Raw genomic sequence first — 26,466 nt, forward strand, 5'->3', positions numbered from 1 at the left:
TATTTGCATTTAAATATTGATTGGCTGATCTATTGGTTTCTTTCACCATCAGTTCAAATAAATTAAGTGTAAATAATAAATAAAAATAAATTATGGGTGTGGAACCTGGATTAGGTATATGTTTTGGGCCGTGGAGTTCCAAAAATTGATGTGGAAGAGGGACATTATCTTCCGGTTCAATGATGTTTCTGTATGCCTCATCTTCTTATGAATCCCCATCACTATCACTTGTGATTAATTCATCATCTTCTTCAGCCCCACTGTCACTAGATAATTCAAAATCGCTATCAGTATCATCAACAAAAAAGTTATTAATTTCTGCATGAGTAAGACGTCTACTAGACCTGGACATTGTAGAAAAAAAAACACCGAACTAACGAATAAATCTGAATATTTCACGGATCACGGTAACTAAAACTACAACTAACACTAATTGAAACTCTAATTTCTTAGAATAATATTATAATATTAAAAAAATCCCTTATAAATGCACGGAGTAACCAAAACATAACCATGAATGCACGGAACACACTTCTGTTTACATCAGAGATTATCGGAATTTTGAAATCTATTATTCTCTAAAATACGTATTGTAAAATGAAAACAACCTACACTATCGATATCGACGAATTGTAAACTTTAAGAAAAGATACTATATGAGCGATCTAGCGGTGACATAAAGAAATATATGAACATAAAAACTACATACCGATATATGGTATGGGTGAGACTTTTAGCACAAGCACTCATGTACGATATATCGTTACCTTGAGGCTTAAAGGGTTAATCAACAACTAACAATTAAAATAAACATTACTTAAGAAACTGATTCAAATACATTACAGATGTTAAATAACATAGCTGCAATTCCTTTGGAATAATTAACTGCTTTCTACAGACAGCTAATGATTACATACTTCAATACTAATTAAAATTCACAAAAAATTAACTTTAAAAATAATACACAGTAATTACCTTTCTCACCACTGGAAAGAAAACTAGATACCACAGATAGTTTTTCAGATGTAGTAAATTTATTTAAGATTGCTGCCCGTCTAGTAGACCATGGTTCCATACATTCATTTTTTCCAGCAATATTTTTTTTTGTATCAACAGTATTCCACTAAAAAAATTACTATATAATCAATAAAAAATAAATAAATTAAATACAAAAAGTAATTTATTTTTGTTAATATCTGACATTATATTCAACAGCACACACTAAATTAAATGTAAATTCTGCCACATATAAATTTAATTTAAATCCTGTCACATAAATCATGATTTTTGAAACGAAAATGTAACTTAAAAAATAGTCCTCAACTAATATGTTTGGACTTAAATTATAGTGTTCCAAATGCTTCAAGTCCATTTATTAAAATATACATTATGTGTATAATAAAAATACAAAAAACTTTTGTAACAACAAATTGAACAAAATATTATTGGTAATTAATCATAATAGTTTTTTTATCTGTTATCTGTAGAGAGCCAGACTAAGGAATGATTCCTGAAAGAGGGCAGCAGCTCCTTTAGTAGATGTTAAGGGCGCAAGTCAGGAGGACTTAAACGACCATACCAACATCAATCAATCTTCTGAGTACTGCGCAGCTGAAAGCAATGGAAAACTAAGTTTTTTCCAAGAAAATGTAGCTCTCTACATTTTCATGTAACAAAGATGGAAGAATCTTCCTTGGTAAAATATTTTGAAGGTAAACTAGTCCCCAATACAGACCTTCAGGTGGGGACTACTAAGAGGTCACCAAATTAAAAAAAAAAAATTCTACGAGTCAGAGTGTGGAATGTTAGAAGTCTAAAAAAGTTTGGTAGGTTACGAAATTTAAAGAGGAAAATGGGTAGGTTAAATATAGATGTAGTAAGAATTAGCAAGGTTCGGTGGAAAGAGGAAAACGACTTTTGGTCAGTTAATTTTAGAATAATTAACTCAGCGTCAAATAAAGGGCAGGCAGGAGTAGGTTCCATAATGAACAAGAAGGCAGGGAAAAGAGTAGAGTTTTTCAAAAAGCTTGGCGATAGAATCATTGTAATCAGGATAAAATCAAAACCTAAGCCGACAATGATTTTTAATGTCTGTGTGCCTACAAGTGCCCACGATGATGATGAGGTAGTGTGTATACAAAGAAATTGTCAAAGCAATTAAACACATAAAAGGGGATGAAAATTTAATAATAGTTGAAGATTGGAATGAGAACATTGGAAAAGGCAAGAAAGGAATATTGTGGGTGAATACGGGCTGGGCAAAAGGAATGAAAGAGGGGGCTAAATTATTGAGTTTTGCATGAAGTATAATTTAGTGATTGCCAACACAAAGTTTAAAAATCATAATAAAATATACATTTGGAAAAGCCGGGCAATACTACAAGGTATCAGATAGATTATATTATGGTTAAGCAAAGATTTAGAAATCAACTCGTCGACTGCAAAGCATATCCATGAGCAGACATTGATAGGAGACCATAATTTAGTGATAATGAAATGTATATTGGGATTCAAAAACCTTGAGAAAACGTGTCAGATGAATCTGTGGAATTTAGAAAAGCTTGAGGAAGAGGAGGTAAAGAAGATTTTTGAGGAGGACATCGCAAAAGGTCTGAGTAAAAAAGACAAGGTAGAAAATATAGAAGAAGAATGTTAAAAAGGAAATTCTTAAATCAGCAGAAGGAACTTAGGCAGAACAAAGAGAACTGGTAGAAAACCTTGGATATCAGAGGATAAATTGCAGCTGATGGATGAACATAGAAAGTAAAAGAATGCTAGTGATGAAGATGGTAAAAGAAACTATCGATAATTAAGAAATACTATAAACAGGAGGTGCAAATTAATGAAAGAAAAGTGGATTGAAAAAAGTATTCAGAAGTGGAAAGAGAAATGATCATTGGTAAAGTAGATGAAACATACAGGAAATTAAGGAGAATTTTGTGGTGCATAACTTAAAATCTAATAATGTGTTAAATAAAGATGATAAACAGATTTATAATACGAAATAAAAGGTTGATAGGTGAGTGGAATACATTGAAGTTATACAGAGGAAATGAATTAGACCCTGATGTTATAGAGGAAGATGAGGAAGTTGAAGAGGATGAAAAGGAAGATACAGTATTGAGATCTGAATTAAATAAAGCTTTAAAGGATTTGAATGGCAGAAAGGTTCCTGGGATAGATGGAATACCAGCAGCATTACTGTGCATTGCAGGTGAGGAAGCGATAGATATATTACACAAATTGGTGTGTAATATTTACGAAAATGGGGAAGTTCCGTCAGCCTTCAAAAAGTGTTATTGTCACGATACCAGGAGCAGAAAAATAATACAGAACGATTAGTTTTACTAATCTCATGTATCAAAATCTTAACTAGAATTCTGTACAGAAGAATTGAGAGGAGAGTGAAAGAAGTATTAGGAGAAACCCATTTGGTTTCAGGAAAAGTATAGGGACAAAGGAAGCAATTTTAGTGCTCAGATTTGCTATGAAGCAAATCTTAGAAGTATGATTAAAGAAAAACAAACCAACATACATGGCATTTATAGACTTAGAAAAGATATTTGATAACATAGACTGATGTAAAATGTTCAGCATTTTAAAAAGTTTAGGGTTCAAGTATAGAGATAGAAGATCAATTGCTAACATTTACAGAAACCAGACTGCAACAGTAATAATCGAAGAGCAGAAGAAAGAAGTAGTAATAAAAAAGGGAGTCTGACAAGGATGTTCCCTATCCCCGTTACTTTCTAATCTTTACATAGAACTAGTTGTTAAAGATGTAAAAGAACAATTTAGATCCAGAGTAATAGTGTAAGGTGAAAAGATAAAGATGCTATGATTTGCTGATGATATAGTAATTCTAGCGGACAATAAAAAAAATTTAGAAGAAACAATGAATAGCATGGACATTCATTTCTTGTCCTTCACAAGAACTACCACATGAAAATAAACAAGAACAAATTGAAAGTAATGAAATATAGTAGAAATAAAGTAACCTACCGGGTTGGTCTAGAGATTGGATCTTTCCAAATCAGCTGATTTGGAAGTTGCGAGTTCCAGCATTCAAGTCCTAGTAAAGGAAGTTACTTTTATATGGATTTGAATTCTAGATCGTGGATACTGGTGTTCTTTGGTGGTTGGGTTTCAATTAACCACACATCTCGGGAATGGTCGAACTGAGACTATACAAGACTACACTCATACATATCATCCTCATTCATCCTCTGAAGTAATACCTGAACAGTAATTCCCAGAGGCTAAACAAGAAAAGAAAAGGAGAAATAAAGAAGATGGACCACTGAATATAAAAATAGGATGAGAAAAGACTATGGAGATAGAAGAATTTTGTTATTTGTGAAGTAGAATTACTAAAGAGAACGAAGCAGGCACAATATAAAATGCTGAATATCACAAGCGAAACCAGCTTTCAGTCAGACATATAATTTACTTACATCAAAAATTAATTTAAACATCAGGAAAGCATTTTTGAAAGTATATATTTGAGGTGTGTAGCTTTGTATGCAAGTGAAACTTGGACAATTGGAGTACCTGAGAAGAAAAGATTAGAAGCTTTTGAAATGTGGTGCTATAGGAGAATGTTAAAAATCAGGTGGGTGAATAAAGTGATAAATTAAAGGGTACTGCAGAAAATTGATGAAGAAAGAAGCATTTGGAAAAATATAGCTAAAAGAAGAAACAGACTTATAGATCACATCTTAAGGCACCCTGGAATATTTGCTGTGATATTGGAGGGACAGGTAGATGGGAAAAACTGTGCAGGCAGCAACATATGAAATATGCAAAACAAATTGTTAGGAATGTAGAATGTAAGGAGTGTACTGAAATGAAACAACTGGCACTAGATAGGGAATCTTGGAGAACTGCATTAAACCAGTCAACTGACTGAACACAAAAAAAAGAAGTTTTTTGTCTTTGCAACATCTTCAGTGACTGGCGTACTACTGTTCTTAATCTGACATCAGTGGATGTTAAGATAAGAACATGGTGGATCTTTGAATTTGGTAGACATGTATTTGTGTTTTCAAAAAGTGTGTTGGATTTAAATTATATCCGTTCATTTATTATATCTTTGTGTTTTTGTTTTTTGAATTACTTTCAAAACATTCAAGAGCATTAAAATGTAATTTTTTTTTTTTATATATGTAGAATACCAAGGTTTTTGTTGTTAGTGTTAGTGGATCGTTATCTAAAATGGAGGGGAAGCAATAACCCTTGAGTCTCATTTGTTGCCCTCCACAGAAAAATGCACACAGTATAGAGGCACATTTTCAACTGTTTATTTCATTTCTACGGCTAGATTCTATTTGACCAGTGTAGAAAATTGTACGATTGAAAAAGGATTATTATACCTGTTCAATAATTGTGTTTTGATATGATGTACGTGTAATGTACTCTTGACTCTTTTCTTGAGGTATATGTAATGTTCTCTCTACTGATCTGAAGTTACATTATAAATAAATCTTTTTAATTTGTATGTAATTTTTCTGTTGTTAATTTGTTGTATTTTTTGTTTTCATCTTTTTATTTATTATACCTATGAATATCCTGCTGTATCTGTTGTGTGTACTATGTATTGTTATAGAGTTGAGCTCATCTATGTATTCAGGCGACATAAGTGTGTTGAGTAGTTTGTAGATCACATTTCTAAAAGCAGGTAGTTATGTGAGGTTGGATGGTTTGAGATGTTTGAAGGAGAACCTGCCATTGTTGGTTTTCTATATATTTAAAAGGTATGTTTTTGTTGGTTCTCATATGTGATGGTGAGGCCAAAAAAATTAATTTGTTAATTGTGTTTATAATCAACTGTAAAGTTTGATTAGATATTTTGTAATAAAAAAATTTATTTTGGAGACATTACAAAAAATAAGTTCTCCCATTCCTTTTCTTATAAAGCGATTGGAACCATCAATTATGATAAGAGCTCGTTTATTCCTGAAAGAGTAAGTAATAAAGAACACCAATCCCAATTTTCATTGCTCCACTATTTTCTAACTTTTTATTTTCTATTGTTTCTACATTAATGTTACCTAAGATTGCTCACAAGTGCCATCAAAATTTTATAGATGTCACAACTACAGTTATTCAACCAATCATTTATTCAGGTATTTCATTATTCATATCAATTTAAATTTGTGTAATAATTGGTGAAAATCTGCTTTGAATGAAAGCTTTCAAACTAATAACTGGGAATAATAATTTAATTTAAAAAAAAAATTACATTATCTGAAGTCATCAAATCCATAGCAAACTGTGATAAAGGATCAGTTCCATCAAGAGCAGCACCTAAGGGATCCATAACAAATGATGAAGGAGTAGGAGCTGGTGTAGAATTAGAAGATCCATTGCTACTACGTTTTGTTAAACCCCTTGCCTCACTAACCTAAAAAAAAATCAACAAATTTAAAAAATATTTACACATCATAATGGGATTTTAAATGATGTAAACTAATATCAAAATTGTAATTTGGAAAGGAAAAAATAGTATATACACAAAACGAAAAACTCACAGTAATAGTCATGGGCTTTAATGGATGATCAAATACTTCTTCACATAACAGCTTTCGTTTAACAGCAGGTGGCGATATTCTGCATGTCCTGAAAATAAATAAAATATACACATTAATAAAACAAATACATAAAAAAAATTAATTAGGGTCTATTTTCCATTTTTATGAGTTTACATTTAAGCATATTGTAGTTATCTTAATGATGCACTGCATGTAATGGACGAAATATTTATTAAGAAACAGGAATATTATTTGAAGTAAACCAAGAATTTTTATTACATGTTAATTTAATAAAAGAAATTAACTCATAATTTATCATCAATAATTTTACTCTAAATGTGAAATGTATTCAACAAAAATTAACTCATTCATTAAAAAATCCAAAAAATGGTTGAAAAGCTCTTCTAGCTTCCAACTTGACAAATTTTTATTCCAAATATACTATAGTTTAAATATTAATGACTATTATTATTATTTAAAATCAAACAAATTGTTTATAAAATGAAAAAGGTTTTAGAAAACGAATTTGCAAAGCTATTTCTACATCATGTTTCTAAAGCTTTTCATTAAAAAAAATTTTACTAAGTTATAAAGTGTAATACACAATCTTAGATAAAACAATGGAATTTTTTTTAATTGGGTACCATGTAATCCTTGTTCAATAAACCCAAAATTATCATATTTAATACTAACTTCAATGAAATAGACATTATTGAAGGCTAAAAACAAGAAAAAAATGTGATATTATGACCCCTCCCATTAACAAAAGAAGACTTAATTAATTCACAATAGTAATATTAATTCTTTCAAACACAATTTTAGACATGAAATTTTAAATATCTGGATCCTGTGTTACCCTTTTTACCTGAGGGGGGTCCTAAAACCTTAAAATTAATATCTTCTAATATGATCCTATTCTAAAAAAAAAAACAAAACATTTTAATTAAATTTCTCATTTTAATACATAATCTGTCAAATATTAGAAGAATGCTAATAAAATGTGAAACTGGGTACTGCCTTACCCATTTGTCTGTAGAGGCTTTAAAAATTAATACAATTAAGATCTCATTAGAAGAAATACTTTGGCACTTAATGATTAACTAACTGGTTTAGAAATATTAAACAAAATTTAAAACCAATTACTTTTTGATATCCTTTGTTAGAATGGTGCCAAAGTTAAAAATAAGTTAGAATTTATAAATACAATTACTTTTTCAGAGTTTCATATGTTTTTAGTAATTTGTTTTGGAGATGTATAACAAAAACTCTAAAACAATTATAAACCCACCCATAAGTCTGAGTTAATGTAAACATTAACTCTGAGTACTATAGCAAAGAACTAGTATAGTACTAACACTGTACTTAATGTCAAATTCCTATGATGTACCTTACTTTCTCCTGTTTAGCCTCCAGGAATCACCGTTCAGGTGTTACTTTAGAGGATGAATGTGTATGATATGTATGAGTGTAAATGAAGTGTAGTCTTGTACAGTCTCAGTTCGACCATTCCTGAGATGTGTGGTTAATTGAAACCCAACCACCAAAGAATACTGGTATCCACGATTGAGAATTCAAATCTGTATAAAGTAACTGACTTTACTAGGACTTGGAATGCTGGAACTCTCAACTTCCAAATCAGCTGATTTGGGAACACACATTCACCACTACACCAACCCAGTAAGTTCCTATGGTGTACCTGCAAACAGTTAAAATCTTAAAATGGCGGTAAATACCACATAACTTGTCTGATTAAATTAAAAATTTAATGGCATCAATGTCCCTATACATTGAACTGTTTGAGAAAAAATTTCAAGTTTCAATTTTCAGGATCTGTAGATATTAATCAAAATACAAGCCTGGGTATATAAATACATCCTTCCACATTTTTCTAAGTTTTGTGTTTTTCAATTAAAGTGGGGGGGGGTCATGAAATGTTGAGATTTACAAACATACACACCCAAAATTTATACAGATTACCATACTTTCTTTTGTAGGTATCATTGTTGCAGCGGCTATATGACTATTACCAAGAAAGTAAAATTCCTAAAAATGTGTCATAACAACTGATAAAAATTACGTTATTCATTGAAAATACTCTCCTATCTGATATCATGCTTCCATGAATTCTTTAACCACTGTAGGGAAAATAAGATATAGGTATAATTTATCAGTGACAATATCTATATGTCTATAATTATTCATTAGTTATGACTGTAAAAGGAAACTTAACAATACATATACTTCTTTTATTCTGTAGTAATAAATGTTATGATTCTGCAGTAATAACACTTTCCCTCTATCAATTTTTGCAAACCAAAAATGTGACAGAAAATATAATTTTTATGGAAAATCTAAAAAAAAGATTAGTTTATGTAATATATTTCCAAATACATAAACTTCCAAGTTAGTTATGGTGGACTCAATTTAGTTATTTCAAATAAAACACCACCAGCCATTGAATTTTAACCTAATACAGTTTTACTAACCATTCCCAAGACAACTGCGATCGCTGACCTGACATTTCTAGAATTAAAAATATAAATAATGTCCTAAACTAAACAAAAAATTCGGCTACATTCACTACGATATAATTAAACCATACGAAGAAAATACTAATTTCCCACGGCTGCTCATTAGTTACTGAAGCTCGCTAGCACCAGACACTTTGACACATGCAGTAACGAAATCTGCTATCGAGATTCTCAAGCAAAATATTCATAATTTATGTTTATTAACAGCAATGTTTATTCTTAAACAAGGAGGCACTGCATTGTATGTTAATCTTTTTCAATGAAATACATCATTTTTATAGATAGATATATAGAGAAATCTAACTGCACACTGAATTTACATTTTATTATTACTAATTTTAAATGAAACTAATTTAGAAGTTTTACAAACGGATATAATTAAATTGAAAATGAAACTAACAAAAGAAAGTGTAGCAAATATAATGTTGGCATTGAATGCAGACGATAAGAGTAATTTTGCCATAAGAAATTCGATTCTACTGTAATCAATTGAAGGATTACTTCTAATTACTTTTGAAAATATGGTTGATAGTGAAAAAGAAGAAGCCCTTACTTTGGTGAGTAACATTACTTAAATTTAAGTTGATTATAAATCAACCCTTTCATGTATGTTTTTGAGGTTGGATTAAATTAACATTTTCATTAGTTTATTGTTGACTGGGTCAAGGTTAGCAGATTTCTTTTGAATTTAGCGAATATATAAAATAAATTAATTATACGATTAAAAAAAAAAAAATGTTCTGACCCATGATGTGAAGTATGCGGGAACTATTAGAAAGGTTAAACCCAGAAATTGCAGTAACGTCAGAGCAAACCCGCCTTCTATACACAGTCATTCCAAACATTTAATCGGCTTAAATTAATAAAATATACGTATAGTCTTACTTTTTATTTGAATTTAAAACTCCCCAAATTTACTGTATTGGATTTCAGCTATAGAATTTATTTAATTCTTTGTAAGCCTTCACAATGGATATTTTCTTAAATTTTTTAAAATATTTTTTGTGCTTTTAATAAAACTGCTACTGTTAATTATATTAGTGATGTACTTTAATTGTAGATGATAGGTTATAATTGAGCTATGACTTTATAAAAGATAATTCTGGCAGTACGCCAACCTGTTCATTGATTATAATGACCTGATATCTGATTATAATTTAACTACTTTTATACCATTTATTAAAAAAAGGATATATATATGTACTTTTTTATTTATTCTAACAAATATAAAGCTATTTTAATTTTATTTTCATTACAAGCTCACTGTTTATATTAATATTGATATAGTCATCTATTAATATCTGTTAGTGTTTATTATCCATGCAAAATTTGTTTCTTTTTAACATATAGAATTAGCAATGATTCTACATGTTTGGTGTCATTTTGCCATGCAAGTATATAAATATACAGATTTGTATTGATTGCATCAGGTTTGGCTAGGCGTGCCCCCAATGTATACATAAATTGTACAAGGATTTGTTTTGAAGGGTAAAGTAAATATGTGGTTAAACATTATCAGAATGTAAATATTCATTTGTAAAATTAATGAAGAAATAAAGGAAAATAGTATTTAATGCCCTTTACATGTAAAAATAGTTTGATGAAATAAAAGTGAGTAATATGTGTAGATAATAGTTTTAAAAATATCTATTACTTTTATTAATAACTATCAGATAAATTTTTTTTTTAATTGTTGTATCATGCTGATAAATGAGTGAAGATAAATCACTGGTAACGATTTTGTAAAGGAATTACTTGAAAAGTACAAATAACATATTATTTTACTAAACTAGCATGTGCAAAATTAATCTAATTAATAAAGTCATTTTATCTAATTAGTATTATTTTATCATTTGCCCGTAAATGGTATATTGTTTTCATTAGCAGAAATCTAATTTTAAATAAATTGGTCTCAAACCTTTTTGATAAATTAAGTAAATTTATTAAGAATGGCAACAGCAGCTTAATTGAGGCTGTTTTCTTAGTCTGAAATGTTGTACTGCTATGTTAGTACACCCTCTGTACTAGTAAATAGTTTGCTTATTTTTTGAAAGTGAATATTGTTAATTTTAAGAATGAATTACCTTTTTTTAATTTCAAAAGTTGAACATTGTAATTATAAATGCACAATTAAATTATAGTATTTAATTTACTTAATATAATTATAAATGCACAGTTAAATTATAATATTTAATTTACTTAATATTGATCTGTAAGGTTGTATTTACGTGACATCGATGCAACTGCCCCTTTTTGTATCCTGAAAACTCATCCTTTTTTTTTTGTTTGTTTAACCTCCGGAACCACCATTATGTATTGCTGCAGAGGATGAGATGAATGATTTGAAGCGTGTGTGAAAATGCCATGCCTGACCGGGATTTGAACCCAGGACCTCTGGATGAAAGGCCAAGACGCTACCACTCATGCCATGGAGACCGGCGAAAAACTGATCCTAACTTTATAAAAGAGCATTCCAGATTATTATATTTTAGCTAGAAATATATGTAGGCTTAATAAATATATATAATAACTATGACAAACATAATGTATTATATATATCCATGAAAATAAAGCAGTATGACTCAATAAATGAAATCTCAGTTTTATTATTAAAAACTGCCCAAAATGTTCTTTTTAAGGATACAGAAATACTATTTCTTTCTATTAACCTGATTTTTTTTGAAAATAAAATCTTTTTTTAGAGGTATTGTCATTTATTAAAATAAATTGTTAATAGTTTAATTTTCTTTTGTTGATTGTGTGAGTATTAATAATTTGTTACTTATATATATTTAAATTCTTTCTAGCAAAAAGAATTTGAATGGGTTTTAAATGAAGAAGTACATGCAGTTTTAAACCAGCTTCACACTATATTATTGGTATGTAAATTTATTGCAAACTATGTGATTGTATATAGTGAAATCTTATGTTTAATATCTTGTATAGAGCAGCGTTTCTCAACCTGGGGGTCACAAAATTAGCCTATAACTTTATATATTAACAATAATGAAATAATTTTATGAGAATAAAAATCATTTATTATAAACACTTTACTTACATTTGTTAAGTACACATGCAAAGAAAATAAATTAATGAAATGATTGCATTTCATTTTTATTAAAAAATTTCTCCTTCTGTAGATCTATGTTGAAATGCACAAAAGAAAATTGTTTTCAGGAGATAAAAGATGTTCTCTATATTTAGTTTTTAGTGCAAACATACATGAAAAACTCTTTTCACAGAGGTAAGACGTAGCAAAAGGGATTAATATTTTCAGTGCTTCTGCATCTTAAATTTCCATATTCACTTCAACAAGCAACCCAGAATGAATTTAAATCTTCAAATGTAAATTGTAGTTATAATAATTTTTCAGCAGACATTTCAATGTGCTAGTCATGAATCTAACTGGTAACTTAGCAGCTGCAACAATGTTTTCACCAAATGATTTCAGTATCCATCTCTTTGAGAAATCATTTTTATCTTCCGGGAAATACTCCACCAACTGAATTTTTAGCTCCCGCAAATGCATGTTCATGGTATCCAAACTGTGGTGAATAATAGTGTCTTCTTCATCCAAATTTTTCTCAGTGTTATCAAAAGTGAGTGGAAACATATCAGAGTTTTTGCTTTGAAGGTGAATAATCCAGATATCGAGCTTCTTAGTGAAAGCATGAACTTTGCCTCTTATTAATAAAATATTTTTCCTACATCCTTGTAAATTTACATTCAAGTCGTTTAAATGTGAAAGTACATCAGCTAAGTAAGCCAGCAGCAGCAGCATATACTCATTATTCTGTAAAAACATTGAGAATGGCGTTTGTTTATCTTGGAAAAATATTATTAATTCATCTTGCAATTCCAATAACCGGGTTGACACTTTTCTCCACGATAACTATCTGACTTCTCAAAAAAATAGCAAATAGCTTATTCTGTAATGGTCAACTTCTAATAAAATTAACCATGTTTACAACTTTACAAAGAATTTGTTTGAGATTTTCCAGTATATTTTGTAGCAAGAGCATGTCTGTGAAGGAAGCAGTGTGTCCATTCTGTCCTTGGTATAAGACGATCTTTTAATTTTTTCAGAAATCCACTGTTCTTTCCTGTTAATGCCTTTGCACCAACACTACTTACTGTAATGTATTTTGTCCAGTCCATGTTATAATTTTTAATAGCTTCATAAAAAACATCAAAACACTGTCCTGTTACATGACCAAGTATTGATTTGCAAAACAACATATTTTCTTTGATTGATCTGTCACTATCGCATTCATATCTCGCAAAACATAAGAACTGATAAATGTTTGCCACATCTGTTGATTAATCAAATTGGATACTAAAAAATTCACTTAAACTCACTTGCTGAATTATCTGATCATGAACATCGGCAACATTGTCATCTATTCACCTTGATACTCTTTTTAGAAAGTGGAATTTTTTTCAATTTTTTTTTGTTTCTTCCACTCCTATTAAAACACTGTCTATATCAATTATAGCTGGCAATGTAAGGTTTTTTGCAATTGTATGGGGTATGGTGTATCTTAACTACTCTTAATGCTACTTTTATCAGTATAGCTTGATTTACAAATAGAAGCTTCTTGATTTCTCAAAGTATGTAATTTAGATTCCAAGGGTTTGCTTTTATGATCCAGATGTTTAGTTTCCAAGTGTCAGATTAATTTTGATGGCTTCATGATTTTATTGTAGAGGACTTGAAAGCAAACAACGCACTGTGACTTTCCGTCCAATGAGATAAAACCATAATTTAAATAACTGTTATTGTACAATCTTGTCTTTTAACTAATCGATTCACTGGATGTAGATGGCTCGCTTTGTTTTTTCACAGATTTATCCGTTTTGCATAAGATTCCAATTGGAAAAAGAAAAGCAGTTACTGTTTGATCACACACTAAAAAACCGAAACATCAGTTATTATTATTTTCAATGAAATTACACTTTTAAAAACTTAAATAAAGGCACCAGATACACACTTTGCATTCAAAATTAAACTGACTTCTACAACCCCTTACACCTCTTTTATACAGATGAGAACACTAAGTGTTCAAACTTATCATATGCATGTTCAGACACGAAGCTCTCACAGTGAATATTATGCAAGCAGACCAGATTATAAGGAGTACATACACATCAAGTTGGAACCTGCAAATTGCTCATGTTTGTATACTTCATACATACATATTCATACCTGTCACTATCAACACAACTAAATAGTTTTAACTAGGTTTCATTGGGTTTTGGTTGGGGCTCACAAAATAATCATATATTTTTTTTTTACTTTTTGGGGGTCATGGAGCTAAAAAGGTTGAGAATCACTTGTATAGAAATATACACATTTGTATATGTTGTTGATAAAATAATTTATGTGGAGTATATGCAGTATACATTACCATCATTGTATTCATCACTTAATGTATATTTTTATTTGAGTGGAAAACTAAAAATATTGACATGATGCATACTATTTTTTTTTGCAGAATGATGATGATTTATAGTTGTATCACACTTTTGGATACATAACAGTTTTTAATTTCATATGGATGCATACTACTTTAAATTTTATGTTAATTTTTCTCCTGAGAAATTTGTTTTTGTTAGCAGTAACTAATGTAGAAATTACTTGCAGTAATATAGAATCCCTTAAAATCTTGTAGAATAATTAAACAGTAGTGTATAAGTGAATACTACTGTATTGTGCTAGTAGTACCATATCCTATAATTTGCATCAAGTAACAGTAAAAACTAAATGTATTCACAAAATGTCATTCCATTACCAATACAATTCATATGGGATAATATTAATTTTTAGCCAAAATACTAATTTACAACTACTTTAAATTATACTGCACTTTTTAATTAATAGAATAGTTTTCATAACTTGATTTTATTAACAATTTTAGTATTTATATACATTATTTTATGTAGCAAGTCTTCAATATTAATTTTTTAATAGTGAGTGCACTGTAATTTTTTAATGTGTTTATTATTTAGACAGTTTAATATGCGATTTTTAATTATATTATTATTATTATTAATTGTTTGATATTTATGTTATATATAAACAGTGTAACAGTTAATGTTCTCAAACTGGTACTATTACAGCCATATTACTGATGATATCTGTGGGAGATTGATGGTACTAATTAAAGGAAATTTTTATTATAGGTTGTGCAAGTTTCAACCTGTTCGCTTGACGTGATAAAGAGTTTATTATTCATTTTTTTTTCTGTTAAGTTTTATAATTGAATAAAGAGCAGTAATTTAATTTTGTGTAATTAGGAAAACCGCATCAAAATGTTTGAAATGTTTACAATAGTATACACTGAATAATGTTAGTAAGATCGTTCCTTCAATTTCCTGGACACAGAAAACAGCAGAACTGATTCAAAACGTTTGACCAAAGATCAAATTCTGGTTGTTCCAATATTAGAAGAAGTGAGAGAGATTAATAGAGTAGATAAGACTTTAGTTGTAAGATGTAGATAAAGACTTTAGAATAAAAAGATTTATGTGTACTTTATTCATACATGTTTTTTATTTCTGGAACAAAAACAATATACTGCATTATCTGCTGAATTCATAAAATGATTGATGATTTAAATCTCTGAAACCAGATTGTAGTGGGTGCTAAAAGTTAGTGTGTCATGTACAAAAAAATGCTAAAGTATTAGCTTGACAGCCCAAAGAAATAAAAAGTTCAAAAAGTAAAAAGCAAAACTTTTGAGTAAAATCAGTGTTAATTAAAATTTTAAAACCAAAATTATCATTAATCATGATTTCCTAAAATGAACATGGTGAGATAAGGGATAAAATTTGAGAATGACACATCAATCCAAAAGTCTATAACAAGCAATATGAAGACAATTCCATGACATGGCATGGAGCAGAGGAATCCTAAATACACTCAATGAATGAGGTGTACAAGGTAACCTCCTCACATTTATTACTGGTTTTCTCAGTAGTTGGTCCTTCCGAGTTTGAGTTGGAACAATGGTATCTGAAAGTTTTACACTAGAAAACTGTGTACCTCAGGAAAATGTACTAAGTGTTTCTTTGTTTGCTATAGCCATAAATAGTATAACAAACTGAACGAAAACTGGTTGTGTGTTCTTTATTTGTAGATGATTTTTCTATTTATATAGCGTGTAAAACGATAGCTACTGGTGAGAGGCTACTTTGAAACACAATAACCCGCTTAAAATCGTGGTATAAATATACTGGATTCACGTTTTCTGTGGAAAAAACAAAGCACATTTGCTTTTCTCGGTTGAGGGGGCATGTTCACCCTAACTGTATTTACATAGTGAACCAGTTGAGACATGCACATGGATTAGATTTCTAGGTATGCAGTTAGACAAACGACTAATGTGGGTAATACATTTATATGAGTTGAAAGTATAATGTCTAAAAATGTTAGACATATTAAGGGTTCTATCTGGTACTCATTCGGGAGCTGATCATATATGCATGTTGCACTTCTACCAAGCTCTAGTCCATTCCTGATTACACTACGACTGTATGGCTTATTCATCAGTGCAGGCCACTGCACTAAAGATGTTTGATGCAGTTCATCATTCATTCATCCATCTTAACCATGGGTGCTTTTTGCTCGAGCCCCATGATAAGTCTGCTGCTAGACAGTGGTGAGCCATCTCTTTGTAATAGATGGAAGTAAATGATATGCTCCTATGTAGCTAGCATTAAAGCCCAACCAACTCATCCAACTTTTGATGTGATATTCTCGAACTAGCTTGTTAATCAATACCAAGAACAGCTGAGATCTACTTCTCTGCTAGGCATCAGAGCTCAGTGCCTTTCCCTCAGCTCTAAATATATAATTACCTCCAGCCCTTATTATTGCACCATGTTATATTACTCCCTTCGGCAGCCTTCTCATGTTAATTACTGCTTTGATCTTTGTCAGTATAATTACAAGAACACAAATCCTGTTATCTTACAAAACTAATTTTATATTATAAATACTATGAATCCTGATGTTACTGTTTGTACGGATGGCCCTAGAAATGTTAATTCTGTTGGTTGTGGCTTTGTTGTTGGCTACAGAACATACATGTTTGGCCTTCCCAGCATCACCAGTATTTTCGTTGCAGAACTATATGCCATTAATAAGGCCTTGCTTATAAATATCCAAACTATCCTAGCCCAAAATATCAATGTGTTGTTTGTTCAGATTCCATGAGTGCCCTACAGGCAATTAATGATGTGTACTCTAGACACCGTGTTATCTGACTAGATGTAATACAACAGTGAGATTCTGCTGGATCCCCAGTCATGTAGGAATTTCAGGCAATGGGTGCGCTGATAGTGCAGCAAAGGAGGCTTGTTTCCAGCCTCCTTTCACTAATCGCATTGTTTTGAACGATCTTGTCTGTTTCCTGAAGAGGGTAGTTCATGATGAGTGGCAAAGTTATTGGAATGCTACCATGAACAATAAACTACACCCAGTTAAGAACACTGTTTCACTGTGGAGCTCCTCATGCATAAATAACTGTTGAGAGGAGGTTATTATCTGTCATTTGCAAATAGAACACAATAGGCTAACTCATGGATATCTGATGATTCAAACAGATGCACCAGTTTGTGCTCACTGTGACTTCTGACTGACAGTGCACCACATCCTTTTGGATTGTATCTGTAATGCAGCATTGTGTTGCAAGTTTAGATTGGGGGTTAACATGTGAACTATTCTAGGGGGATAATGAAATGTTTTTATTGTATGTTTTACGGTTTCTTAGAGCTGTCCATTTATACTCAAATATTTAAATTACTGTAGTGTGTATCAGCTTTTCGTGCCAATTGCCATATTGCAGTTGGAAATTTTATTATTCTAATTGAGACATAAATTGTAACATCTATGCCAAAGTGTTTTTCGCCCAGAGTAAACAAAAAAAAAAAAAAAATGTAGAATGTGTTTCCTTGGTTTTCTGTTTAGAAGCAATATAATGATGCAAAAAAGCAAGTAGGGACTTTATTGGATTAAAGTTATACTAAGTATTTTTGATTTGTGATTATTTTTTATAGTAGCCTTAGAGAGAACTTAATTATGTGTATGAAACATTTGCCATTAACATTGTGTATGAAACAGAATGACTTTTCTTTTTCATATTTACATTATTAAATCTAGTATTTTTTGTATTTCCTTTTTTCTTCTTGAAATATATTACTTATTTTGGCCGTTTTTATTGTTTAGTCATGGTTTTGCACATCACAGTAATTTGAAAAACCTCTTTCCCACAATTTATAAGATAAGACTGCGTGACTTTTCATTAATAATTTTCATATTAAAAGTTGAGACACTTAATTACAAGATTATATTATTTTAATGAATTTACGTGTGAATTATTAAATCTACAACCATATTTTTTTTCTTTATATATTAAATATATTTTTTCTTTGCTAAATTTATGAAGAACTTTGATGTGATAATCAAAGCGGAAAGTCTGTATGTTTTAAAAATTTTTTATTGGGGAAATTGTTTTTAAAAAATAGTTATATAATTATAAGCACACATAAATATTTAAAATGTGTCATTCTATGTAAGTTATCGAAAACGAAAAACTGTTCTTTATCATAACCAGTTGAAAAGTGGCAAATGATTGTCTTCATAATTTATTTGATGGTTCATAAATTACATTTATTTTTATAAATATATTAATTTTGTAGGTAACTGAATTCAGTATTTCATAATTAATTTTTTTTTAAGGAATGTGTTAATAGATTTCCTCTGCCGCTATGTGGAAACGATGGTATTCAAAAGCAAGATAAATTCATATTGACTGCTCCACCTGATCAAATAAAATGTGTTATTTCACTTACTGGAGATTCAATTTCACATGCGGTATGTTAAAATTTAACTTCTTTTTTTTTACAATATAAGAAATAGCTTTCAAAGGTTACTGGAACTGACTTTCTCTGCATGCATTATGAGATTATAATTGTGATTTGGAAATTATTGTAAACAATACATTTTATTGTTTACTCAAAGGATAGCTATTGGATATGAAATTTCCTTTTGATGTGATATTATTATATTTGAAAGTGTACATCATTGAACAGCACATACATGTCAATCTTTGCATTTTACTTACAAAAGAGCTATCATATAACAATGCTTGAAAATCAGTTGGTCAAACACTAGTGAAGACTACAAGTTTAAAAGTGGTGCAAGCACTTGATTGTGTAGATGGTATTCATAGTATGTCACAACAGATTATGAAAAAATTAAGTGTGTTTAAAATTATAGAAGGTAAATTTATATGAATTTAGTGTTCCTGGAGCATCTTCCATACTCTTCAAAATTTGTATAATCTAATTTTACTTGTTATCTCGAATAAAGTCGACTTGTTTTATACTTGAAAGTGTTACAGATGCCAGTGATATCATTATCTGTGTGAAAAGCAGCTGCACAAAGTTTCCAAGAGTTTGTTGAAAAATTCATTGATAATTGGATTGGCAAAAGTGTGCCAAAACTATAGAAATGGAAGGAATACACAAAACAGTAGTTTTTCTTAAATAAACTTATTCCAAGAACATTTTAAAGCATTAAAACACATATACCCAAAAACACTTACAAATGTGAACTTGTAAGACATGTTTGTCTTTAAAAATAACTGTACCGTAAAGTATTTATTTTCTCACATTAACAGCATATGTTAATTTAGATTTAAACAGTATAGCTTCTTTTTAGAATTCTGATTCTGAAGCCTTACTTTGGCTGACTATAATTCTTGAAATCTGTAACCTAATATAATTTTGAAACATATTTATCATAGCATTTTAAGTCATTTGTCAAATTCAAATCGTTACTATTATACTTTTCCATCTTCTATACTTTTTATGAGTATGTTATATCTCTGTTATTTACTGGTCAGAATGTTTTGTTTCAAATTTAATCTATTTATAAATTAAATACAAAAACGAAGCTGTACTGAGCAGAATTTTTATTATTACTGAGCGAGTGTGGTAGAAAATGTGGTTGACATATTTTTGTCATTAGATTTTCAAGCAACCAACTTTTACGCCTGCCAAAAATCATTTGCTTTTATAAAAAAAGTAATCTGGTAATACTGACTTCCTTCTCCATATTGTTCACCATGTAATAAATAACTAAAAAATCTAAAATAAATTATCAATCAATTTTTAAAACAATAAACAACACATAACTGAGCAGGCTAAATTTTAGTTTATTATATTTTATATGAAAAAAAGTCCATTTCTGAGATATTATCGAACTAGGCTGCTTATAGTTAGTTAGTAAGGTCATTTGTTTGGTTTTGTGTTTTATTTTTATATGTGTTGTTAGTTCATGATAAATTTTTTCTGTGTCTTTTATCTATTTCCTTACTATGAGTAAGGAGGTATATTCCTTCAGTCCTGGTTTTTTTTGTTGATTAAGTTTCTTTATTGATTATATTGTTTTTTAAATTGCAGTCTTGTATTTTTTTTTAAGGAAATTGTAATTTTCCTTGTCCAAAATATTGATTTAATTAAAAAATGTATTAATAACACAGGACAGTAAAAAAAATAATAATTTGGAATTGAGATAAAAGTAGAATTAGAATGTATTTTTTATGCTATATTTTAAAATGAATTCAGTTTTTCTTCATCGCCCTCAGATTTTTGGTTATGACCCTTTAAAATATTGAGAAACCTCTTAATAATAGAATAAAAAACTAATAATAATAGTAATTATAATTAAAATTCCTACCTTTATTTTGCAGGTATTTACTTTTATCTTAATTTCTTTTTTCTTATTTTCCTTTTGTGTTCAGTAAAGTCTTCTCTTTTTATCATCCAGCAGTATTCAATTATGGTAGATTCATCCCATCTGCCTTGATAATGTTGCTGTATCTACAATATATCTTGGTGGAACCTTTCTCCTTGTTTGTTGCTTATGTCACCCAAGTTTAAAGGGAAAAAGTCAAAATGAGAATGTAAAAAATGAATTTTCAATGACATTCTGCAACCTAAATGTTTGTAGTTCACTAAGAGTTCATTTATAAGCTTATCATGGTTTTCAGCTTTTTTGTTTCCAAGAAAACCAGTAACGATATCTTTGAATGACTTCCATGCTGCTAGTTCTTTAGGATTCAGTTTGCTGTCAAATATATTCTCATGAATTAATTTTCTTATTTGTGGCCTGATGAACATTCATTCCCTCTTTTAATTTGACTTCATTTAATTGTGAAAAACCTCAGCTAGATATTTAATGTCGTCTCCATCTTTATCTAATGCTTTTACAAAATTCTTCATCAGACCTAATTTTATGTATGTGTAGAGGTGGTAAAATAATATGATTTGCTTTGATAAGAGGAATATTGGTGGCATTTTCCTTTCGTGGGGTTAACTGAATTCTTTTTGGCCAGACTTTAACTGCATAGTGTTTACCTGTAGCCCGACTATCCCGCAAACACAAGAAATACATATTTTCTAAAGCAACTCTGGAAACTAAGAAGAAGCCCTACCACTTTCAGGTCAGTAATGATTCACCATGAGTGCTCATCAAACTTAATAGCTTTTAACATTTTTGACATACTTTCATGTGTTTCTTTCATTCCTACAGCATATGCTACTGGTATAGAAGACAACTTATTAAAGTTATGCAACAACACTGTCTTTATTCTTCTTTTTGATGAGTCTGTAAATAAACGATCATGAATAACATATTCAGTGTCCAGTTCAGACATTAGGCTCCTAACATCATGGCAGGAACTAATAAAACCATCTCTTCTAAAGTATTTCAGTAAATTTTCATTTTGATCTCTATATACTGAAATTTTAGTATCATTGCTTAATAAATTTCATTCTTTAAGATGTGAACCTAGAAGGTCTGCATGTTGTTTTGACAAATACAAGACACGACTTAGGTCGCTTAGTTCTGCTTGTGTGATGAGGTGAGGTTCAGTATTTGATTCTTCTGAAATGTAATTAATATTCATTGAAGTTGAGGATTCATCAGTTGAGCCTTCTGGGAAATCAGAAATTTCTTTCCAAGAAGTTGGAGCAATTGGAATTGGTAAATTGACACCATGAAGTACTAGTCTCATTGCTGAATGAATATTTGGGTATGCGATGCTGCTTTTAATGTTTGAATTGAAACCAGTAACATTTGTTAAGCAAAATTAGCAGTCATCATAATGGTTACTAGGCTGTCACCAAATCATAGGTACGCCAAAAAGCAGATGCTCTTTTTTTTCCTTTTAACCGCTGGATTAGTTTAATGTAGCACTTGATGCATGGTACATGTGGAGTCCAGGATTTATCTTGGTCTCCAAGGGACAGTCAGAATAATATTTGTAAGCAGTTTTCAGCAGATTCGATACTGGTTTTTGTTGACTTTTCATGGTGAATTCTCTGCAAATGTAACAAAAAATGTTTGGAGGATTTTTTACAAGCCTGATTTTTATTCATTGTAAAATTCAAAATGATTTAATGAATGAAAGTAAACTGAAATGTTACAGAAATACTTAATTATAAAAATAATTAAATTTTAATTTACAAATACTTAATTATCTAAAATATTTCATAAAATTCTTTCACCGTGGAATGCAATAAATCACAGTGTGAAACACACACATACAATTTAACAAATTTTGATGTTCAGTAAAATAATACTAAAAGTTGTTCTGTCATAAAAATCTTTCACGAAATTTGTGCCATCACTTAAGGCAAGTCTTATCAAGAGTTGAACTCATACTGAAGAAATTCATCATGTTGAATTATTCATTACTTGACTCACTGACATGTCTATATATGTCTTGCTGATGTGAAATGACATCATTTAATTGTTATATATCAAATATACGTTTACAGCATGCATCACATTATAAATCAGATGTTAATAAGCAAACATACAGATGTACTAATTTATTTGTATTTGTTCCACGAATGATAGAACAAATAGGTTTGAGGGGTTGTAACTTAGAGCATTATGTGATCAGTGTTTCTGAATACATATTCAGATTCAGCATGTAAAATATTATATAGAACACGTACTCCCTTTTTTTAGTTCAAAATTTTATGTTGACTGTGTAATAATAATAATAATCGTCCATAGAATATCTAAAAATTTTGATTTGATTTATTTATTAATCACAGACTGGACCCTAACACTTACAATCCCTAAGAACATAGAATACAGAAAAAAGTAAGGGAGAATATAAAAAAAAATTAAGATAAAAGGGTATAAAATATATACAGTAAAGGAAATGTTAATTTTCTTTCCGAGAATGTTTTTTTACTACTGGTAAATTTCTTTCCTTGTGAAAATTTGTTCCCTATACTTACCAAACTGCTTTATTCATTTATCTACCCTACTATTAAAATAACTTATAAAATAAATAAACAAACATATATGCAATTTTTCAGTTGTTGGACTTTTCAGAATTCTTATATAACTAGAAAGAACTTCCCTTTCCAATAGTACAAGGACCGTTCAATAATTGGTAACAAATGATTGTAGAAAAATTATTATTTTTTCATTGACAATGAAAAGATTAATGCTACTTTTCACTATAATTCCCTATTACATTTAGGCACTGTTCCAGTATTTTATGGCCTTTCTTATTCTAATAGTAAACAATTATTCACCTTGGTGTCTGAGCTACTCTTGTACCACATTCTTGATCTTAAATAGAAAACTTCCACTAGTCCTTTGCAATGATGAAAATTTGTGACACTGTTCTGTCCAATTTAAGCTGTTTAATCCACTTATGGAAATTTATATAGTTAATTTTCTTTCTACCTTAACTGTTGTTTTACTACCAAGAGTGAATTACAGTTGGTTTTACATCTTCAGAAACTAAAAATCTTATCATACCACATGTTCTTTCCCAATACATGTTTCAAACAGACCATCATTTTGAAATAAAAGAAAAGTGATTATAATTATTAAAAAAAAATCTTATCAAACAGCTGATATTTTTTATTTCAGGACTGCCAATTTGAATATCAGTTTTAGTTTATTCCATTAAATAATTTTCCACTGTTGTCATTGTTTCTTTAATAATGGAATGATCCTTGTAAAATGAGCTGATTATTATGATTAGCCCTGAATCTTTTGCTACCTGATGTTGATAAGGTGCAATAATAATTTGTCTGAAGTGAGATTTCATCTGTGAAGTTGAGATATTTTGTGCATGTGGTGACAACCTCCAGACCATTTATTGAATTGCCCTCAATTCAATTCAAAATAGTATTGGAAAATTTACTTTTATGTAATAACAAGACAAAACAGTTACTTGATACAATGATGTATCATTTTGAGTCTTTAATGTTTATGTATTATTTATAATAAATATTATTAATAAAATAAGGCTATTTAACATAAAATAATAATAATTTGAAGTAATTAGCATTTTGTAGAATTGGCTAACATAATTATTCTGTGTTTGATTTTATTCATAATTTTGTAATGTCAATGTTATTTTTCTTTAATTTTGTAAGGATATGAATTTTAAAGTTCAAAGGCAGCAAAATGTAACATATAAAGTTACAATACAAAATGATAACCCTTGGAAATTACATCAAGTTCAAGATGCTGGTAATCATTTACAGCAAGCTATTTTACATATAGACAACATTGATAAGGATTATTCTTTCAGGTATAGTATTTTCTGCAAAACATAATTTCTTAGAAAAGATTAAAAAATGGTGATTTCACATGAATTCATGACTTATTGGCAGAATGGCTATATTGTAGTTTTTATTATTGTTAAATATTTTGGTATTAGTGTTAGGAGAAATATTTGAAATTATATATATATATATTAAAAATTTGGGGGTGAAGTTGATTGCCTGCTCGTGGTGCCCTCCCACATAATCCAAACGATCAACATTTGTCGCCAAGCAGCCCATAAACGTAAATTACATTGCGACTTGATGCAACTGCCAATACCAAATAGGCCAATAAATGGTCTTTTTAAAGGCTCTGACAAATCTGGTATTAAAATCAAGTCTGTGTTTTGGAATGCTGGAGGATTGTACCATGATAAATATACAAAGCTAAAAAAGTACTCATTATCAACAATGACCTTGACATCTTTGCTGTAGTGGAAGCAGGAAAATCAGCTGATATACAATATTACCAGCCAGCTACCAGGATACAGAGTTATCACTTAAGCAGTCATAATAAATCGCATCTGGTATTGTGATAGGAGTGAAGCCTAATTTTACAACCAAAGTATGTATAACGCATGAAATGAATGCAAGTACATGTAATAATCGACAATTGAAGGTTAAAATTTTATTTTATCTGTAATCCACCAACAAACAAGTGTGATCTGAGCAGGCTGGAAAATATCTGCGACAATCAAACCCTGGTAGTGCGAGTTTTCAATGCCCACTTGCCTAGATTCAGATATCAAACCACTGATCCAGTAGGTAGCATAGTGGAAAATTTCATAGATAGTGGACCAGTGGTATATATCGAGAATGATGATAGCACACACACGTTTTTTGCCCTACAATGGGTAGCAAATGCACCCAGATCATGTTCTTAGTCATCCAAGCTTAGAAGAAAAATTAAGCCTTAAGTTACACCAGGCTTCTGGATCTTTTGGGTGTACCATACTCTTACTTGAGATTAAAACGATGAAATTGTATAAAAAGTTAAGAAGCAAGCTTCCCTAGATGGAATTTTAAAAAAGCTAAATGGGAGGAATACACACAACATTCTGATGTGGACATACTGAGAAATTACTCAAAGGTATTATAGACTACATATATAAGGAAATAAAAGACCAAATTATCAAATGCACTGCAAAATTCACAAGTCCACAAATTCCCTTTGTGGACAGATGAACTTGAAAAACTTATAGCGGAAAGAGATGCTGCTCAGAGAACAGCTCAAACAAGCGGCTCCCATAAGGATTGTGTAGCCCTGAGACAAAAGAACGGTGTCCTTAAAAGACGCATTTTAACCTCAAAGAGAGAAATTTATAGAAGATCCCTTGCAAACATGGACTTTAGAAAAGATGGAGCTAGAGCATACAAGTTCATATCCAGGATTAATAGTAGTCATGTCGAGGCCAACAAACTTATGATAAAAAGTCAAAAGTACTGACAAGACAAGTGGATATTGCCAATAAATTCTGCAAGATATTTGCTCAAACTAGCAATTTTAAATCTAAACAAAAGGAACCCTACTAATAAGGAAGCTACTAGTCAGGTAAATGAACCATTCTGTACGGGGGAGTTAGCACTGGCACTAGAGAACACAAAAAGTGGAAAAGCACCTGGGATAGACGGCATATACCCAAAATTCCTCAAGCACATCGGGGAGAGGGCAAAAATGGTTAATTTGAAGTTTATTAACCTAACCTGGGAAAATGGATATATCCCAGATCTGTGGAGAAAAACTCAGGTCA

At 30.2% G+C, this 26,466-nt stretch overlaps 2 protein-coding genes across 3 annotated transcripts in view; one reads left to right on the forward strand and one right to left on the reverse strand.

Annotated features, from left to right (window-relative positions):
* LOC142324230 (VPS35 endosomal protein-sorting factor-like) overlaps positions 1-9,222 on the reverse strand; it is a 97,252-nt gene extending 88,030 nt beyond the window's left edge. The window contains exons 1-4 of one of the 2 annotated variants that reach the window (XM_075365062.1): positions 9,017-9,222; positions 6,531-6,618; positions 6,242-6,403; positions 976-1,123 (exon numbers count right to left, since the gene is read on the reverse strand). In XM_075365062.1, coding sequence (XP_075221177.1) covers positions 976-1,123; positions 6,242-6,403; positions 6,531-6,618; positions 9,017-9,051 — 433 coding nt within the window. In that variant the 5' untranslated portion in view covers positions 9,052-9,222. Of the gene's footprint in view, positions 1-975; positions 1,124-6,241; positions 6,404-6,530; positions 6,619-7,917; positions 8,068-9,016 lie in introns of those variants that run through there. The other variant, XM_075365063.1, reaches the window with a different exon arrangement.
* Positions 9,223-9,427: 205 nt separating this feature from the next.
* The window catches only part of rogdi (rogdi atypical leucine zipper), a 36,380-nt gene continuing 19,341 nt past the window's right edge, over positions 9,428-26,466 (forward strand). Inside the window, exons 1-4 of the mRNA XM_075365066.1 lie at positions 9,428-9,618; positions 11,869-11,940; positions 18,804-18,938; positions 24,545-24,702. Of these exons, the coding sequence (XP_075221181.1) occupies positions 9,583-9,618; positions 11,869-11,940; positions 18,804-18,938; positions 24,545-24,702 (401 nt within the window). The 5' untranslated portion in view covers positions 9,428-9,582. The remainder of the gene's footprint in view (positions 9,619-11,868; positions 11,941-18,803; positions 18,939-24,544; positions 24,703-26,466) is intronic.

Source organism: Lycorma delicatula, chromosome 4 (genome assembly GCF_047948215.1).
Source record: "Lycorma delicatula isolate Av1 chromosome 4, ASM4794821v1, whole genome shotgun sequence".
NCBI lineage: Eukaryota > Metazoa > Arthropoda > Insecta > Hemiptera > Fulgoridae > Lycorma > Lycorma delicatula.